General features: G+C 40.4%; 2 protein-coding genes across 2 annotated transcripts; both read right to left on the reverse strand.

Annotated features, from left to right (window-relative positions):
- Nucleotides 1–1551: 1551 nt before the first annotated feature.
- On the reverse strand, nucleotides 1552–6078 carry si:dkey-6n21.13 (P2Y purinoceptor 3). The gene is made up of 3 exons (XM_034210592.1): nucleotides 6040–6078; nucleotides 5663–5702; nucleotides 1552–3445 (listed from the first exon to the last, which is right to left on the reverse strand). Exon 3 carries the CDS (start codon nucleotides 3298–3300, stop codon nucleotides 1855–1857), a length of 1446 nt encoding a protein of 481 aa, XP_034066483.1. The 5' UTR covers nucleotides 3301–3445; nucleotides 5663–5702; nucleotides 6040–6078; the 3' UTR covers nucleotides 1552–1854.
- A 607-nt stretch (nucleotides 6079–6685) lies between these two features.
- On the reverse strand, nucleotides 6686–17120 carry si:dkey-6n21.12 (schwannomin-interacting protein 1). The gene is made up of 7 exons (XM_034210593.1): nucleotides 16766–17120; nucleotides 13640–13894; nucleotides 12550–12674; nucleotides 10353–10458; nucleotides 10126–10251; nucleotides 9371–9488; nucleotides 6686–8818 (listed from the first exon to the last, which is right to left on the reverse strand). Exons 2-7 carry the CDS (start codon nucleotides 13892–13894, stop codon nucleotides 8718–8720), a joined length of 831 nt encoding a protein of 276 aa, XP_034066484.1. The 5' UTR covers nucleotides 16766–17120; the 3' UTR covers nucleotides 6686–8717.
- Between the last annotated feature and the right edge of the window lie 4376 nt (nucleotides 17121–21496).

Raw genomic sequence — 21496 nt, forward strand, 5'->3', positions numbered from 1 at the left:
ATAACAGTGTTTGGATAATAAAGACACAATGCACAATCAGATTTACTCATTCAAGCAGACTTAACCCTTCATAACACAGGAAAAACTCAACATGTATTCAGAACTCAATGGTTTACACTGCATGCATATTTCATTATAAGACTTGCTCATTGATATGATATAATTGGTAAAGCAAGTGTATCTCTCACTGTATAGTCAAATCGAACTAAATGCTTAATTATATTGGAAGAGGTAAGAATTTGAGATCAAATTGTACCATACGGTCAGTATCTCCAGTGTTTCCTGCTTCATTTCATCTAGTGCCACCAAACAAGTAAACTGTCAATCTCTACAACACTTCAGTTAAAGTCAGGTCTAGATTTATTTAAAAGCATTATCACACAAAAGTGTATCATATTTACAGAAAAACAATATTAGAAAAGGTACTAACACTGTAAATTGCATTAATAGTTCATTTAGAGAATATAAGTGCATGTAGAATAAGATAGTGATACATAATAACAACAAGTTTTACAATGGTAAAGACAAAACAAAAAGGTATGGACTATGGAAGGAAAAGGCTCTGAATGCATGATAAATCATCCAGACAACTAATAGTAGACAGGTTTATATAAGATCTGAGATGCAGCTAGGTTTGTGGAACGGTATCGAATGTAAAGATGGATTTTAGCAGCAGTGTTTTTGAACAACTTTAAGGCTTTCTCCAGATATCAGAAAAAGTCTGGACAAGAGACAATTACAAAAAAACTTGAATGGACGAATCACAAATCAATTATTTCATTCATGAAAGCAAATGATAAATTATGTCGGTTGCAGAAGTGGTGAAATACGTACTAATTAGGTCACAGAAAATGTTGTTTAAATAAGTTTAAAGGATTAAGAATTAATTAGCATGTCATCATAACGAGTGGAAAGATGGGACAGCTGGGTATAACCAAGCTCACTGGCAGTCTGTATTTTAAGGAAAACCATGGTGTTGCACTCACTTGTGCGCAAAAATATCTTTATCTTAAAATACCGTTGAGGTACGGGTTCACTGAAATGGCAAGCGTTACTGTGAATTATGAGGTAAATGGGTCGCTTTTTCTCATACAGAATTAGTATCATTAGTGTAGAGTGAACCTCTACATTACATTTTGTTTTACAATCTCAAAGGTTCTCTAAATGAAGGGGAGGGTTAAAGGTGAAGGTAACTGCACCAACAGAATGGCAACAGAATACTCACAAAACACTTACATATGGAATGTCACACCACAACAACAGCTTGCCCAACACATTGCCATGACAGCATCTGAAACCAAACAACTTTCGACCACAACCATATTTGTAACTTCCTCAAAACTGCAAACCAACGTGCACACCCACTGTAAAATAGGAACTGGCAAGGCATGAAAAGGTGTGAACGTGTGTTTGAATGTCTCTCTCAAGCTCTACACTCTGTCAATTGCTGTGTACTTCATGCAACCCCCTGAATTCCATGCTGGAGAGACTTTCTTTAAGTGTGCACCAATCTTCCCATTTGACTGCTGTTTGCTCCTTGTCTCTCTCTTGTAACATAACCAGTAGAAACACTTTTCTCTTTAGACGTGGTTTGATTTCATATTGTGCAATACACTTTCTATGTTCTTCCCAATATAGTTTCTAAAATACAGATTACAGTCTATCACCCTTGCCTACATGCTGCATCTACACTGGGTAACGTCAAACCTGTAGCAGATCAGCATTTGGCGCATACAATTAAACATAGAAGGCATATTAGAATTCTTGCTTGGGTCTTCTTATAAAGTATATTATAAAAGTAAAAATCATCTACAGTGCATCTACAATTATTGATTTAATTCCCCATGAAAACACTCACTCAATTATATATCTGATTTTCGCTCTGTTTATGTATGATGGACTGTTGTGAAATTCTTTATTCTGCTTATTGTCAATTCTGTCTTCCAGCCTTCCCTCCTCTGTGTGCTCTCTTTTTCCCATCACCCTCAGGGGCAATAGGAGTCCACCATGATGATGAGTGTTGGTGTTGACCGCCGGGCAACAGTGACCTCCCCCCTTGTCTTTAGTAAGGAAGTAAAGGAGGGCGTTCAGCCATGCGTTGAATGAGGCCAAAGGCCTAGTGATCTTGTAGCACATGGAGACCATGGTCATGGTGTGGCAGGGGACTCCCTTGGTTACTTTCAGCAGGAGGAAGATGGTTCTAGTAACATGAAAAGGGAAGAAACACAGAGCAAAGAGGAGGGTAATGGTAATGATGGTCCTGATAGATTTCCGTCTGCGATTGGCATAAGGAGAGTGGGCACCAAGGAAAATTGAAGTCCCTTCACCTCTTCCAAATGTCCTCGACAGTCCATTGCTTCCTCTTTTTCCTCTGGCAACTGTTGAAAGGCTGCTTCTCTCTATCCCTCCATTTCCTCTCTCTCGCCGATCTCTGAAGGACGAAGGTTGTGAATGCAGAGTCCTAAATATGGTCAGAACAACGTGAGAGTAACACCAAGCAATTATGGAAAAAGGCAGAAAAAATCCCAGCAAATGGAGAATCATGCCATAGGGCACGTAATCAGGGAACTCCTTATCGATGGCGTCGTCCCAACAGTTCTGGTACTCCTCGATGACTCCTCCCATGTTACTATTGCTGGCATTACCATTTATGGATGACACTTCGTGGCTTGGGTTGTCAATACCAGTTGCATTGCCGCCAAGCCCTCCAAATCTTGTCACATGACCAGTCTGAGCAAATCGGAAGATAGGGCAGGTCAAGGCAAACACTATCACCCAAACTACGACACAAGTGGACTTGACAGCTTTCTTGGTCTCTAGTGTGATGACTTTCATTGGGTGGCAGATACCGAAGTACCTGTGGACAGATATACAAGTGAGGAAGAAGATGGAGCAGTACAGGTTAAAGTAGAAGAGAAAACGGACCAGGCGGCACATGAAGTCCCCAAAGACCCATCGGTCATGCATGACGTAACTAGCCACGAGGAATGGCAGTGACAGGCCATACATGAAGTCTGTGGAGGCCAGGTTCACCATGTAGATCAGGGACGCATTCCAACGCTTGGTCCGGCGGAAGGAACGGTAGAGGATGATAGAATTTAGGGAAATGCTGAAGAGGAATGTGAAAGAGTAACAAATGGGAAGGAAGATGTACTTGTAGGATTCGTCTATGCTGCAAGATGGAGGTGGGGTGGTGCTGGAGGAAGAGGAGGAGTTGAGTAAGTCATTGAGTACTGAGGTACTGATGTTGGGAGGATCTCCACTTCTGGATGGCATTGTGAGGAGTGAAGAGATTTTCATGGAAGGGAGAAGCTGATCAAGTCGGTGTCTGGTACACTTTGGGATCTGTCAATCCTCTCTGACATTATTATACTCTTTTGGTAGTTCTGTATGATCCTGAACAGCAGGTTTTGAGATGAATTCAGTTGGTCAATTCCATGGATACCTAGAGATAAAAACACAAATTAGTAATCCATCTGTACCGTTTTAGGATCTTAGATCATGAATAGTATTTATTTTCCAACTGAGACCCTACCGCCCTCCCCCCTTTTGAGTAAGGCCTTTGCGCAATCTGTTTGACCTCCTGCTGTACGCTGTTGATTCTTAGTGCTTGTTTGCCTTCCTGTGTACAAGGGTATGCTGCTGATTCAGTCTCTTCTCACCCCATTAACTCAGCAATAAGTAACCACACTTCCCCTAGATGTCTCCATGCACCCTTCTGTACATTGGTCCTGCTGTCACCCCCCTGACTATTTACTATAACTCATCAGTGCTGTCGTAGATGCTTCCTGTCTCAGTTTATGCATTTATTTCTGGGTTACTGTAATGAACTTTTTGCTGAGCTGACAACACAGGTGTTAAATAATCTGCGGTTTATTCAGAATGCTATAAAATCGTTGAATGGACTTGATCAAGTAATGGTGCCTTCAGTCATTATGGTATTCTTCACTAAACAAGTCTGCTAAAACTGTGCACTCTTTACAAAAGCAGACCAAAACATGTATTGACAATGATGCTTATCTTGTCTTAATAAAAGGCTATACTTTTTGTAACTTGTCTTGTAACATTTTTAACCTATTTTTCTATCATTTTAAGGCATATTTGGTGAACACCTGTTGTATGAATGATGTGCGACACATGATCAATAAGTCAATAAACTTGACTTTACAATTGTCAAACTTTCTAAGTAAACAGGATTCACTTAGGCTAAGCTCTCTTTCACCATCATTATTAGGATCAGTGCGCAGGCAGGTCGTGCAACTACGCCTGTTTGTGTAAGTGAGCCACCCGCATGTTATACTACCAATTCACCTCAGAGTTCAACTAAATAAGGGTAATGTGTCAACCAGTACCATGACATATTAACAGTACAACACCATACTTTAAGATGTGAAAGGTCTAAAGCCTCTACCCTAAACATGATCCCACAACCTGAGACAGGTAATGATTCTGAGCTAAAAAACAGTATTACATTACAGACCTGCTTCCTGGTGTGTAACTGTAAATGATTAATGAAATGGGCCCCTATTAATATTTTAGACAAGCATTTACCTCAGATTGTGTACCAGTTTAATAAACCAGGATCTTGAACTACAACATTTTTTAATGCATAGTTTTCAATGTTGGGATGTTTAGAAGACTTTATATAATTGCTTGAGTTGCACAATATATCAGTAGATATTAGGTTTGGCCTCCATTTTGATCACCGACAAAATCATACAATAATGCATCACATTCACATTAGAGAAAATGAATGGAAGTCAATAGGTGTTTTGTTTGTTCTAGCCAATTTACTAGTAACAAAGTAACAATAAATACATCAATTGCATAACAGCTAACCTTTTAGCAAATCATGTTTTTTTAGAAAGGTGAATACATCGTCTCCATGTCTCCAATGACTTCCATTCATTTCGATGTCAGATCTGCTTTGCACTGTAATGGATTGAACTATTTAAGCTTGTTTTAAGAGTCTGTTAATAGATTTATTTCACACAGAAATAAATGGATGCTTGAAATGGTGGTACCACAAATCACAATATTACATTTGTCAGGAATTTTCAAGGTCTTTAAAATCCTCTCTTTAATTGAGTATGAAAATATGTTGATCTCCTTGAGAAAGGTGTGAAGCTTAAATGTTTTATTTAAGTTGTATGTTCTACACAGAGGTTACATTTGAAAGGCGATCACATCCTGCTGCTATGGAAATGCACAAGTGTTGACCAAAAGGAAAGTTATTCAACTGTAGTGTTAAAAGGACGTTTTAAATACAAGTAAATACATTTCTATGATATTTTGGCCTGATATTAATGTTTTGATGAGTTCAAATCTCTGGGAATGGATGTTCTTCTTTTCTGGACTGCATGGCAAAATTAAAGAGGTTGTTTTCCAGGAGCAGCTAATAGCTTCTGGGAAATCCCTCTCCAGCCTAACGCATCATCTGCCTCTAAATCCATATATTTAATCTCATTAAGAAATGTTCAGAGGCAAGTTTTTAACGTAATTAAAGTTAGTAACAACTATACTAATCTTTCAAAATGGTTTGTTTTCTCAGGCCTAAAATAACCTGTGTCTCGAGAGATGCATTAGTGTTTGTGTAAAGGGACCTGCACCAAACTCATAAATACCTGCATCACTGCAATCTGCTGTTGGACAAAGAGCTTACCTCAGACGGCGATGACTTTCACTCCATATGGCTCCTTTCCCTGGGGACAATCGGAAAAAACAGGAAAGTACGAAAATATCCAAAAGATTTTTGACTGTATGTCAACGGCTTCAAAACACCTTTTCCTGGTTATTTCAAACAGCTGATGAGCAGTGGTCAGTGTGGCAGCGGTTTGGTGATCTGTGACCTTGACATTTGGACCTCTTCAGCTTTCACCTTTTTCTGCTGCTTCTCTGAACAGTACAGGCAGTTTCTATGGTAATGCAGTCCCTCCCCCTGTCCCTCACTGTGTGTCATCCAATTCTTCTTCCCCACTTCACCTTTGTGTGTGTGTGTGTGTGTGTGTGTGTGACGTGTGTGTGTGCATCCCTTCTCACCTGCTGAGCTGAGCTGGATGTTTTTCAGTCGCGGCTGATGACCCTGAGGACACAGATGAATGGGAATCACCAATGCATGTACATTTAGGTAGGCGTTCAGTATTCACACTCTGTATACTTATACTGATCTTCAATTATACACTCTTTGAATTTGTTGGAGTGACCAATAGCGACTCCATTACCCAAACTTTCCTCCCAAAAAAATAAAAATACACTGTAGCCCAATATATAAAAAAAATAATAATAATTCACAGCCAAAATCTATTTTCAATTATCATAATGAGAAAAAAACACAATACAAAATCTACTCACAGAGCCAGATGTAAGAATCTTAAAAATCTTTGATGATCAAAAACATTCTCTAATTGGATCCTTATTTCAACATAACACTGACATGTCTCAAAAGCAGAAACACACACAAGTACACACACAAAAAGTGGTTCCATCACTTCAGAGGAAATTCAACTTCACATACCTTACCCTCACTTAACCTTAAATGAAGTATTCCTATCAGAATGTAAGGATTTACATGATGGGGACCTGTCCCCAAAAAGGAACGTGTGTCCCCACAATGTGCCATACACAGACACACACACACCCAAGCAGATACACTTGCTCAGTGTAAAGAATCTGCTCACACACGTTGTTCTCTGAAACTGATGGACTAATACTTTATTTAAAAGGCGCAATCCATGATCAAATGTAAACAAAATAGTTGAACCAGTATCAAAATGAATAACACTATTAGATCGTGCAATCAATCAATGATTTCTCAATACACAGATTAATACATGACTGGGTGACAGGATTAATGTTTTTCTTTGAAAATAGAACAAGAATGTTAACAGGATCCTGTTTTTACACTTATTTTTTAGCAAATTGACATGCATACAAACAATGTAAACACTGAGTACAAGAATGAGACTGGAATTAAATAAATGAATTTCTGTTTCCAAAATAATGAAAGGGAGTGATGTCCACCCACATCTATTAAAGCCTGACACTACGCTGACTCAGCTGTTGGGGGCCAACAGATTCTAACTGCGTCATAGCCCTGAGAAACTTGAAATACCAGCCATGTGGTCCACAATATTGGTACTTTGTATAGAAGCAGAAATATGCTGCTGATATTAAAAAATTGCTGGTTTCTTGTGGGGTAAACATTAGCTGTCCTATAATTGTTCCCATGGCAAATTCAACATAATACATTTGTTTAAATTAAATAGCTTCTACTTTGTTAATATGTTTTGTTCTGTTAGGCTAAGGTGAATGTTCACTTGTATAGCTGCTGTGTGTACACAAAGTCTTTTTTATGGTAGTTTAACAGCGACAACAAAACAAAACAAAACATCAAGAACTTGTGCCAAAACCATCCCAAAACTAGTTGATTGGATTAAGAAAATATTAAAATATCTTACCTTAAAGACAAGCACTTAAAAATGTGCTTCATTTGATGTAAATTAGACCACATTTAGTTCTTTATTAAGTCCCCTTAAAAAGCCTACTCAAAGATTTAAAAACTTTCAGAAAAAAAAAATCCAGAAAACACGACAACACAAAATAAAGACATTGTTCGGTTTGCAGAGCTAGCAGCTTCTTAACAAAAGTCCCTTTTGAATTGCAGTTTTTAGAAAAACATTTATCGTTGATGAAAGAGCACCCTCATGTTACAACTCAGAGTCTGAATTTACACGTGATAGCAACTAGGAGAGTCAAATCGTATGTGTTCCTCTAAAATCAAAGCAAAAACTTTCGGGGGGTTCTTTTTTTTAAAACATTCTGCTAGCAAAAATCGGTGTCTGTGTGAAGACGTTACAAAACTGCATGGCCACATTCCTTGTCCACATGTATTGAGTTACTCTGTAAACAATTACAAAAATATCAATTAAGATCCAACGTCAAACACAACAGCCTCTCATCAAGATTTATCAGAGAGACTCCAATGCTGACCAGGTGCACAAAAGTTAAATTAAATAGAGCACAGTGTACAATTACGGCTCTGACTGGATGTGCATCTTTCATGTGCAAAATGTATTTAAATGTTTCCCTTTGTATTTGTCCCTCCACCCAGGAGGTGATGTTTTTAGCTGGATGTCAGGAAAACTAAAAGACACGATTTTTAAGAAACATGGTGGAAGGGTGTAGCAGGGGCCAAGGAAGAACCCACCCTCCAAACTGTTGTTTCACTTCTGCGAGATAGGGCTTCTGTGCTGCATTCAAGAAGTGTCGGAATAGTCAGACCGTATGCGGAGGAAGAGGAGAAGAAACTAGAACTTATTTTCTGACTCAGAGCAGGAAAAGCATATTTCCCAAGAAAAATTGCAGCTTGTTCCTTTAAGGGTGTTGTCCCATTCACTTTGATGTTGATGACCGTACCATATGGCTCTGACACGGTTACCATGACGACCATACAAAGCTGGTTCTGTTGCATGGGAGTTTTAAACCACTTCTGGTGTGTGAGGCATAAATCCCTTTATAAATTAAAAAAGGAGACAATAACATAAAAGCAAGTGAATGTCTTTCAGGGAGGGACACTCTTCACAGTGATTGGCTGGTCAGACCCACATGGGGTGGGGCTGACTGAGATGTTTGTGGAGCCACTGTGGCACCGTCTGGTTCTCAGCAATGTTCTCACACAAATGTTTGTGGGACATAAAGACTGGGAGTGATGGGGGGGTTCACAGTGACGTCAGATCCTGGACCTCCAGCAGCATGGCGTCCTGCTCCGTCCTCAGCTGGTCCCGCGCCTGCAGACGGCCCACCAGGTCTGAGCTCAGGTCTGACGGGACACATGCAGAATCATACGTTTAGAATGCAGTTTCATTAAAACACAGATTCAGAATCAGAATGGAGTTATTGCCAGGTACATACAGAAGGAATTAGCTTTGGTGTATGGTTGGGCAAACATAAACAACAAAAGGAAATAAGTGTCCACACAACCTCTTTTTAAAATCTGCACAACGCTCTCCACTTTGAATATAATATGTCAGATTTAAACAAATGTGCATAAGTATTCCGAGAGATGAATATGTACAGGACTCAGTTTAAAAAAAGAGGATGTTTGTGGGGTGGGTTAGTGTCAGTGTATACTGTGTGTGTGTGTGTGTGTGTATATATATATATATATATATATATATATATATATATATATATATGTGTGTGTGTGTGTGTGTGTGTGTGTGTGTGTATATATATATATATATATATATATATATATATGTGTGTGTGTGTGTGTGTGTGTGTGTATATATATATATATGTGTATGTGTATGTGTATGTGTATGTGTGTGTGTGTGTGTGTGTGTGTGTGTGTGTGTGTGTGTGTGTGTACCTTGTATGGTTTTGCTGAGAGACGTACAGAGAGCATTCAGGTCCTTTAGACTGAAGTTCTCTAAATCACTGCGCTCCACATGTCTCCTCTGGACCTCAGGAACACTACCAGCTGCAGCCTAAAGGGGGGGGGAGAGGAGAAAGGGATGAGAGGGGAGCGAGGGATCGGAATAGAGTGGGGGGAGTAGAGAAGAGGATGGAAGGAGATGTGGGGAAAGGGGAGGCAAAAAGAGATGAGGATGATAATAAAACAAGGATAAATGGAGAGGTCCAGGTGAGAATGAGAGGAAAGAGAACAGAAAGAGGAGACAGAGATGAGGAGGAAGGGAGGATGAATGGACAGAGGAGAGGAGGAGAGAGTAGAAAAGGTGAGGAGAGAGCAGAGGATGGAAGGAGAGAACAGGTAGAAGATGAGAAGGGAGGATCAAGGAAAGGATATCAAAAGAGAAAAGGAGACTATATAGAAGCAGAGAATGAAAAGAGAGGAGAGGATGAAAGGAGAGGAAGCAGGAGAGAAGAGGAGAACATTAAACAAGAGGATCATTGGAGAGGAATAGAGGAGAGGAGAACATTTGAGAAGGAGAGAGGGTGAAAGGAGCAGATGAGAAGAAAGGAGATAGAAGCAGGGGAAAGGAGGGAAGTAGAGCAAATGAGAGGAAAGGCAAACTATGTGAAGGTAAAGGAAAAGAGGTGCGAGAAGAAAGGGAGAGGAAATAAGGACAGAATGAAAGGCTAGAAGAGGGTCTCGGCTCTCACCAGGGTCTTGTGGTCCGTTCTCAGTCTGTCCCTCAGGTTCCTCAGAGTGTTCCGGAAGCCTCTGGACTTTGGTTTCTCCAGCTTGGCAGCAGGCTGAGGATTCTTCTGGACCTGCACCGTCCCTCTCTGGATCAGCAGGTGGGGGGGGGGGGGGCAACAGGTTACCAACCACAGGCTCAGCAGGTTCATCTAAACTGTGTTCTGTTTGAGGATCTGCCGTTAGTTACCCGTGTGCTGCTCTCCTTACTGATGTCGCTCTCCTTCTCCTCCTCCTCCTCCTCACTCTCACTGTCGTTGATGAAGCACAGCTGAAGGTTCATCTGGGTCTGCAGCCTGGAGGATCCACAGCAGATACAATCATGCCCCAGTAAAGAAACATAAGTGGGAGAAGTGTCAAATACAAAAACGATGGGGTTTCAAACGCAGCATACACAGCTACATCTGGTGGCCTGCAGACATTATTGCAGCCCTTCAAGACTGGAGCCAAAGCATTACAACACCGGCAGCCTAAGCATAGCTTTTTTTATAAATATAATTCATTTTTAAAGATGTTTTGCTGAGCATTATAATAAATGGAAAACTCTTTCACTGCACATTAAGATCGTTCAGTAGTGCATCAACCAAGAAAGAGAGAGGGAACACTTTGATCATGAAGCCCAATGGTACTGTTCAATTCTCTGGTTTACCAGAGAGGTGTGTGTGGCACAGTAGACCTCAGTGTTGATTGGCTATTGCTCGTAGTCTGCCACCAATCAGATGGTGCTGTGGGCGGGACAACAAGCGAGACTACAGAGTGGTGACTTACTACAGAAAGAGTAGCTCGTTCCGTTTCATTCAACTTTTTCAGTTGCCATTTGTCCTCACATAAAAAATGGATTACGATTAACTTAACATGCAGATTATTGTTGCCTAGAACAGGTAGATCAATAGAACATATCATGCTACCTTCACTGACTTTTATATATTTAAATGGGACTTTAGAGCGACTAATCTGCTCTGCAGTGGCGAGCCGTGACTTTATACCTAGGCCCTCTGACCCCCCCCCCTCGAAAAAAAAGAAGAGTTATTACGTCTCAACGTAGACTTCAGCGGAATATCAAAACAGCGGCCCGGGGTGCAAAACGCATCAATGACAGCGACCCTCTACCACACAAAACAACACCATTGATCTAAACACCTATCATGACAGGGCTCCCAGAGCCAAATAACAATTAAACATGAATTAACTCGGCACGGCGGCCTACATTGAAAATGACTTAGGCCTACCTTTGATGATCAAATCACTTAAACACTAAGTCCATCCTCCTGTCCTTTTGGATGAAGCACTTGATGGCGGGTCATGCAGCTGATCCTTTGCCACTCCAGTTTATCATTGTAACTCAATCTTAAAAATGACTCGGTTAATAATTTCTCAACGATGTCATCACTATCACTGAAGTGAGCCATCATGAACGAATTTATGCTAATTATAAATCTATCGATCATAAATCTATCGATTAGATTTATGATTCGAAAATAATAAAAGTAGGATAGACATGTGGATATTATCCGGCTGAACACAACGTGCATTTATCTAACAGGTTCGTTTTCCACAGACCTTATTTCCAGCTATTACATCCATGAGAAATCCCATTGCTTTTGTGTCGAGGGAACCCGAGCGCAGCTTACTTCCGGGTTTTCACTGCACCACTTTATACACGTGTATAAACCATAGGTATAAACCTCACAGCGGGCGGAACTTGTCATAAAGTCCGCGAAAAGAAAGCCCGCCCATTTAGAGGGAAGATATGATTGGTCAATTGTACTGTCATTTGACATTACTCTCATTGAGTTACTATAGCTAGGCCTCTGTGAATGTAGAGAGGGACCAACAAGCTCTCCCGTCTTCATATAACTCGCAGAGACGGAATTTAACCCTTCACATTCCAACAGAAACTGAACAGGCAGATTCGAAGGATTTATTTCTTTGGAAATGTTATTTTAAATACAATTAAATCAAGTTATTTTGGTAAAACTAATGAAAAATGTAACAACAACATTTTTTTTTTTTTTTTTTAAAATGCATTTTTTTTTAATGTTTTCAAGTATTATTTTTTGGAATATCTTAGGCCCTCACAGAGGGCCCTGACGGCTCGCCACTGCTGCTCTGTATTAAAGTTAATTGAGACACTCAAAATGAAAATGTATTCCAGTTCAACTAGATTTAGATTTCATCTTATGCTTTCTCAACTTCACGTACCAAAGCGCTACAGTTAGCTTTGGGGGTGTCAGGCTAAGAGGTGATACCATAGACTGTATATATAAGGGTGATACACACCAATCCCAAATGACATCACACACATGATGCAATGCTCATGAGTAATTGGCTGTGTGTGTGTGTGTGTGTGTGTGTGTGTGTGTGTGTGTGTGTGTGTGTGTGTGTACCTGGAGGTGAGAGCCAGCACGTGGCTGTTGCAGGCGTCGTCCCCGTCCTCCCAGCTCTCTGACCTCCTCCCTCTCTCCTCCGACCAGCTGACCGGAGCTCTGCCTCGCTCCAGAGAGACTCCACTCTGGAGACAGGAGAGTTACAGGGGGGGGGGGGGGGGGGGGGGCATTTGATTTCTTAGAATGACTGTTTAATAATAGCCATTCCAGGCATCATGTCCAATGAAAACAATTCTGGAAAAGGATTCAATAATAATTCAAGTCTGAGTGACTCATGTATTTAATTGATCATATACTTGTTAGACTTACTTATTATATATTTATATTTCTTGTTAACATTTAATTGAATTTTTCTTTTTTATAATAATTTTTTTAATCGTTTTCATATTAGTAAATGACATGTGTTCCTTTTGAACAGAGCTGAATTGGGGCAAAACGTTTTGATCATTGGAAAACATGTAATGTATTTAGAAGGCTTGATTCTGAATTTTGAAAAATAAAATGATGAACTCCAACAAAAAATAAGTATTTGAAAAGTTATTTCAGGTTGAGTATTATTTTGATTCAGATTAGCAAAATCATATTTCACTTTTATTTATATTGTGATGTTTGATTCCTCCTTTCTTTCTCGTTCAGATATTTCATTATCAAATTGTAATTCTTTTCCATTCCGATCTTTTTTTTTCTTTTCAGACTTATGGCCCTGATGTCGAGTGGGGGCAGGCTTTAAATGAGAGGGGCTTGGAATCTTGAGTGACAGGCCTTACATAGTCATGTTGCCTTCAGGAATTGTAGGAAATATTGCTCAACACTTTCGACACACAACTCTGACGGTAAAAGAGCAATAGAATGTGTCAATATTCTATCATTCTGGCCCAGATTTAGCTCCATACCTTTCTACAAACCCTCATGGTAATAAGCCTGATTCTGATCCAGAGTTTCGCCTGCAAAAACGATCTTAAGTAGGAGAAACTCTCATAACAACAGGCTGCATCAGTCCTAACTAGAACCAGGAGAGTTCTATGACCCTCAATAAAAGTGGGAGTTCCCAGCACTAAACCCCCCCCTCTCCCAGATAACACCCGCTGACCTTTGCCCTCTTCTCCTTATTCTCTTCCTCCTGCTTCTCCAGCTCAGCGATGCGCAGGCTCAGTGCCTCCCAGTGCATGATGGGAAGGCCCAGGTTGTCCTCGCCGTAGCCTTCCTGCCACACCAGCGCCGCACACTCTGAATCCTCCTCCTCTTCCTCATTGTCGGCGTCTTCATCACTCCTCCGGTCGTCCTCCGCCTCGTTGCTCTCCTTCTCCTCCCCCTGCTGCCGCTGTCTCTCCTTCTCCCCCTCCATCTTTAAAGACAAGTATACGGGTTCAAGTCTTTACAGAGCACTCTTTCTATGAAACATGAGGCAGAATGCTAAGAGTGTTAAAAGATTGTAATGATGTAGATGTAGGAAAACAAGATGTTGCTATCTATCTACAATCAGGACTGCAGCTAGGGATGGGTAGTACTATCAGTATTGTTATCCAATACAAGATATTGTATTAGAATGTGCAATATGTTAAAATAAATGTTAAAGGATGCATTGCATCAAAGTGATGTCAGTTTTCTAGCTGTTCTATTATCTGCTTTTTACTTTTCATTCGATTCTTGTTTCTGTTGACTTTTATGAATAATAAAAAATGTTGTCAAAGTAACAATGGTCAACCCAAACAAAGTTCTTAGAATATCGATAATATTGTAACACATTTTGGTAGATTTGTTTTCTAATCCATATTGCCCAGCCCTAATGCTCATTCTGGGAATTTGGAGTTCTTAGCAATTAGCTGGAAGTCCTTACTGTCGGGCCAAGACAAATACCAATCCAAATGTCTCCAGCAGCTTTATTTCTGCCAGTGTGAAAACCGATTTCCCAAGATGTGACTATTTCCAGTCCAGATAGATGGATTTGGGATGATCCTTTTTATACGACCCATGGAATTTTTTTGTTGATGAAAACAAATAATAAAAGAAAGTAACAGCAATCTCAATGGATATAACTGATAAAACATTAGGTAGATCAGGTAGGATTGTAACACACTTTTCCATTTTGTGAAACTTTCAAGAGAGGATAACGTTTTATAACTGTGTTCTAAAATTCTTAATTAAGTGTTTTTTAAATGAGTCATACATTAGCATGGCTGCATATATATATATATATATATATATATATATATATATATATATATATATATATATATATAGGTTTCCTTCATCATAACAATGTAATTTTTACTTAACATTGCGATAAACTGCGATACTGCTCCTAAGGATTTTTTGAGTCAGTTGAAAGAGAGACTCAGTTACAACTTTTTTATACAACAGGCAACTTGCTGTATTTCAGTAGCATAGTTTACGCAGCAGAAAGGCACAAGTGAGCACACTTCTGTGTTCAACTATCATTGTATTACGTCATATCACGATATTGAAGATAATGCTCATGTCATATAATACAGAATATTAAAAGTAACAGTTACATAAAGCTCTGTCTCGTCAGATTTAAAAAGATGCATATTTCTATATAAACAGTTCATTATTTGAGTCCAAATTCAGACTCTACTTAGACTAATTCAGATAAAGATTTGATGTTGCTATACGTGTTTACACAACATTCAAATCTCTTAGCCTATAGGAAACGCATATTCTTAAGGTTGTGAAAGTTATGTATTGTATATCATTAGAAGCAGTGTTGGAAAAAGTACTCAGATCCTTTACTTAAGGAAAAGTACAAATACTATGATTTTAAAGTACTCCAAACCAAGCAAAAGTCCTGATTTCAAAATGTTACTCAAGTAGAAATACCAAAGTATTCGCTTCAAAATGTACAAAAAGTAATCATTCTGCACAATTAGCTATTTCTGAATAACATATAGTACAGTAGTATTATCAGCTAAATATACTTTAATTATCTAAAGTAAAAGTACTTGTTGCAGAATGGATATTTTCACAGTAAAATATTATTATGTTTAATATATTATCCTTTTTTTTAAACCTGTAAGAGCATTTTAGTATTATAGTTTGTCAATGTGGAGCAATTTAGATACTTGAAATACTGTGTATATTAGCAGTATAGTACTGCAATTTACCATATCGGCAAATCATGTGTTTTATATGTACAAAGTATCTGTGAGTGTTAAATAAATGTAGTAGGATAAAAAGTACAATATCTGCCTCTGAATGTCGTGGAGTAAAGGTATAAAGTAGTATTATTACATGGAAATACTCAAGATCCTCACAACTATACTTAAGTACAGTCCTTGAGTAAATGTACCAAGTTACTTTCCACCACTGAAGGTATTGCATTAGAAGCTAGTGTACTGTTACTGGTTTGAATCCAGTGGTGTAATGTAATGTGGTAAATGTACTCAAGTATGCTACTTTATACTTCTACTTCACTACAATTTGAAAGACAAGTAATACAACAATAATTTGACAAAATGTTCAACTTGTTACTTTAAAGATTCAGATTATTAGACAAAATGTAAATAAACTAATAAATATACCATGCTATATAGTTATAAGTAAAATAATAATAATAATACATTTTATTTCTATAGCGCTTTTCTTGAACCCAAAGACGCTAAAATACCCAGCAGTAGTATATAAATTAAATGAAAATTAGCTCTACTTTAACACATTATTGCTAAATTACTTGATAATCCAGTAATGTAATATATATGATTCTGAAATTAGGCACAATAAGTACTTTTGCAACGTTTGAGGTCGATTTTGATTGCAATACGTAAGTCAATTGTCTTAAGTTATTTTATGAATGCAGAACTTTTACTGGAAACAAAGTGTGGTACTTCTACTTTTACTGCAGTAAAGTATCGGAGTACTTTCTCCACCACTGCCTGTAGGGAACGCATATTCTAAAAGTAGTGTATCAATACTGACAGTTATGTATTGTATTGCATTGCAGTAGAAGCTGCTGTTAGAAAAACTAATTGTCTATCCAGTACGTTAAATTCAAACATGCATCCAGGAACATAACGGATACATATTAAAATGTTGTTCAGTTAGTGAAAAAAGTCACTCTTTCTTGGTGTGGTTGGACCACAGACTGTGTACAGGGTTGGACTCTCATGAGTTTCTAAACACTTAACGGTCGTGTCTAAGATCAACGTTAGACTAACCAGCGTGTTCCACGCCAGACATGAATGGGTAAAAAGTAACTTACCACAGAATATAAACACAGCTCAAGAGTTGTCTTTGTCAGAGAAGTAGAAGACAGTTTTGCCACATAACAGCCTGCTAGCTCCTTCAGCTCCTCCTTGTTATCTCCCCGTCCATTCCATCAGGAGCTCACTCCCTGCAGAAGAAGCTGGAAAATGTCTGAAAGGCGGCTCTCATCTCCCGCTCTCAGTCTGCCGACTCTCTCACACTCTCTCACACTGTGTCCCGGCGGTTAGGAGCTCTTTTTGCCTATTATCATGCAAGATATCCACCCATTCTTAGTCCAAACACACAAACAAAAGACACAAACTTGAGGAATTTCAGGAGGAAAAAGTTGGCATCTGGAAATTCGAGTCTTCCATTTCCTGTCAGTCCCTTCAAAATAAAAGTATGTTTGAAGGTTAGCTTACTTACTTCATCCAAAAGCAGCTAGCTAACCTCTGTCCAAGGCATGGTCCAAGGTTGGACAATATAAGCAGTGGTGGAAAAAGTGTTCAGATTCTTTACTTAAGTAAAAGTAGTACTAATACCACACTATAGAAATACTTAATTTCCAGTAAAAGTACTGCATCAAGGAGTGATACCTAAGTAAAATATTAAAGTACAATAAGGAAAATACTAAAAGTATTGGCAATAGAAGTACTAATTGCAGAAAAAAAAAATATATATTTTAATATTTTAACGCAAAAGTAGAAAAATATTCTGTGAACTATTTTTGAACAAATAACTTCTTAGCAACATTTCCGCCGATTAATGTATTGTTACCGCACTCGTGGTTTAAGTCACTGAAATATAATGTTTGATGGTTTATACCAAATAATCATATGGTAAAAGTGTTTTTATTGTGTCTCAAAATCTGAATTTATAATGTAATTAGTAAATGATCTGTAATTTGAACAACTTTTTTGTGTGGATATCTTAAAGGGGCCCTATTATGCTCATTATCAGGTTCATATCAGTATTTAGTGTTTCTACTGTGACATGTCTCCATGCTTTAATGTTCAAAAAGCTCTTTATTTTTCTCATAAAAATGCTGCAGCACCTCTTTTCACCCTCTGTCTGAAATCAGAGCCCAGTCTGCTCTGATTGGTTAGCTTGTCGGCTCTGTTGTGATTGGTCAATCGCTTAGAGAAGTCCCGCCCCTTAGCCTATCACGTACAATGAAGGCTTCTCAATTATCTAATTTCCCCTCCTCGACTCCTATCCTCGTGACTTAGTCCCGCACACACAGGAGATGCCAGGATGCGAGCGGAGGAGTCGAGGAGGGGAACCGAGGAGAGTGGAAGCATGCAGCAGGCGTTTAGAGAAATAAGAAATCTTCTCCTCTGAGCGGTCATTTTAAAGAGACGTCCATTAATGATGACAGGAGGCACAGCAGCACTTTGAATAGCCTTGTGTTGAAAAGTGCTATATAAATAAACTTGCCTTGCCTTGCCTTGATGGACAGATGTGTTCATGACGACTTACAGTTGCAAGGAAAAGTGAACCCTTTGGAATGACCTGGATTTCTGCATAAGTTGGTCGTAAAATGTGTTCTGATCTTCATCTAAGTCACAACAATAGACAAACACAGTCTGCTTAAAACGAATACCACACAAACAATGATATGTTTTCATGTTTTTATTGAACACACCATGTAAACATTCACAGTGCAGGGTGGAACAAGTATGTGAACCCCTAGGCTAAAGACTTCTTCAAGAGCTAATTGGAGTCAGGAGTCAGCCAACCTGGAGTCCAATCAATGAGACGTGATTGGAGGTGTTGGTTAAAGCTGCCCTGCCCTATAAAAAATACACACCAGTTTTGAATGTGCTATTCTTAAGAAGCATTGCCAGATGTGAACCATGCCTCGCACCAAAGAGCTCTCAGAAGACCTACGATGAAGAATTGTTGACTTGCATAAAGCTGGAAAGGGTTACAAAAGTATCTCTGAAAGCCTTGATGTTCATCAGTCCACGGTAAGACAAGTTGTCTATAAATGGAGAACGTTCAGCACTGTTGCTACTCACCCTAGGAGTGGCCGTCCTGTAAAGATGACTGCAAGAGCACAGCGCAGAATGCTCAATGAGGTGAAGAAGAATCCTAGAGTGTCAGCTAGAGACTTAAAGAAATCCCTGGCACATGCTAACATCTCTGTTGACGAATCTACGATACGTAAAACACTGAACAAGAATGGAGTTCATGGGAGGACACCACGGAGGAAGCCACTGCTGTCCAGAAAAAACATTGCTGCACGTTTGAAGTTTGCAAAAGAGCACCTGGATGTTCCACAGCACTACTGGCAACATATTCTGTGGACAGATGAAACCAACGTTGAGTTGTTTGGAAGGAACACACAACGCTATGTGTGGAGAATGCATTTACATACTTTTTCTTGCAACTGTATATATTTACTTTTAATTCATTCACAGTGCGGTATAATGAGACAATAACAGGCTACAGATTTCACACACATATATTTATATAAATATATACAATTTCAGAATCAAACAAGTATGAGAGCACTCTCATAATAACGTAACACAATCAGAGACTGGATATATCAGTATATTGTAGTGATCACTTATTAATACACTGGGTTACATAATTCAATCATGGAACTGCAGGTTGGGGGTATTGTTCCGCACGGACACTAATGCCTACTGTACCTCCGGGGTATATCCTGTGTCCTCCTTCCTTTCTCTTTCTCTTCTCTTCCCGGGCTCCGACCCGACAACATGTGCATTTCTGCTGCTCAATAAAGCCAGCTTTGTACCTTCATTACACCGCCTCCGACTCCCTATCTCTCGGCACTACAATATAATATATATCAGGATACAGCCGTTGTGTATTTTATTATGTGAAGCACTAAATGGTTTTAGAAAAATATCAACTCTTTGTTTGTAGATATCTACTAAACTACAGCATACAAATAAAGAGAGTAATGTAGGCCTGTTATACTGAGTGATATATATACACACTGCTCTGCTTTCTGCACGGACCTCACAGCTGTTCTCACTGGAAACATCTTTTTTTTCTTCTTCTCGGTGTCTGAGAGGAGATTCGACCAGCCAGTTAACCTCGTGTGGACAATCTCACAATTTCACCTACCTGTTTTTGACCATGGACAGGACGACCCTTTTGAGCTTTTCCCTGGTGCCTGAGAGGAGGTTCGATCATGTCTGGTCGGCCTCGTGTGGACCCTCTCGCTTTTTCACCACCTCGACGGCGGCTTCGGACGTCGCCCACGCTTTCATCGGCGCCTGGGTGGCGCGCTTCTGGACCCCGTCTCGCCTCGACTCTACGGTTTCGGACGTCGCCCATGCCTTCATTGGACCGTGGGTGGCACGCTACGGGACCCTGTCTGACCTCTGACCTCTTCCCTCGCCTCGCCTCGACTCTACGGTTTCGGATGTCGCCCATGCCTTCATCGGCCCATGGGTGGCGCGCTTCTGGACCCTGCCTAGCCTCTCCTCTTACCGCGGCTCACAGTTCGCCTCGACGGCGGCTTCGGGCGGCGCCCCGTCTGACCCCGTCTGACCCCGTCTGAGCCCCGTCTGGCCTCTCCCCTGTCCACGGCTCCCTCCTCCCGGGGATGCTGCTCCGGCCCCCCGGGGACACGGCTCCTTCCTCCCGAGGACTTCGTGCCCGCCGCCGCTGTGCCCTCGCCTACGGCCGGGCAGCGCTCCTTCCTGCTGGGGACCACCGGGATATTCACGCCCGTCCCCACGTCGCGGCTCAGCCAGCTTTCTCCGACTGGCGGGTGTGTTCTTCGTTCGCCTCAACGCCTACCGCGGCCCCCTTATGACGGCCCGTTCCGGCCCGCCCCCCACCCACGGTGGGGATTCCCTCGCCCTCGTTGGGCCCCTACCCTCTCCTGCGGCCCCGCCCTCCTCGGCTCCTGTGGTGCTTCCTCCCAGACGCAGGGATTGTGTCCATGGTTGAATTCTGGGGGGGGCTTGTGTAGTGATCACTGGTTGACATAATTCACCACGGAACTGTGGGGTAGGGGTATTGTTTCCGCACGGACATATGTGTTGCTGTATATATTGTGTGCTCTCCTTGATTCTTCCTCTTGTCTTCCCGGGCTGCGACCCGACAACATGTCCTTTGCTGATCCTGAATAAAGTCAACTTAGCACTTTCAATACACCGCCTCCGACTCCTATCTCTCGGCACTACAATATTTCCATAAATATATGTGTGTGTATATGTCCGCATCTGTAGCCTGTTATTGTCTCATTATACCACACTGTGAATGAATTAAAAGTAGATATATATAAGTCATGAACACATCTGTTCATCAGACAGAGGACTGTGCCTCCTGTCATCAGTAATGGACGTCTCTTTAAAATGACCGCTCAGAGGAAAGGATTTCTCATTTCTCTAAACGTCTGCTGCTTCCCCTCCTCTCTTCTCGGTTCCCCTCCTCGACTCCTCCGCTCGCATCTCCTGTGGGCGGGACTAAGACACGAGGATAGGAGTCTAGGAGGGGAAATTAGAGAATTGAGAAGCCCTCCTTGTGTTGGAGTGCTGGTGGCCATTATAATCACAATTGTAAATGTAGCGCAGTAAAGTACAAAGTTTGCTTCCAAAATGTAGTAGAGTAGAAGTATAAATTAGTATAACATTTCCCCTATGTGGGACAAAGGTATCTGATTCTGATACTGATTCTGAAAATGTAAATATTCAGGTAAATTACAAGTACCTCAAATGTGTACTGGTGGGAGGTGTGTGGCGCAGCGGATACAGGGGGT

The sequence above is a fragment of the Gymnodraco acuticeps genome, unplaced genomic scaffold (genome assembly GCF_902827175.1).
Source record: "Gymnodraco acuticeps unplaced genomic scaffold, fGymAcu1.1, whole genome shotgun sequence".
Taxonomy (NCBI): Eukaryota; Metazoa; Chordata; class Actinopteri; order Perciformes; family Bathydraconidae; genus Gymnodraco; species Gymnodraco acuticeps.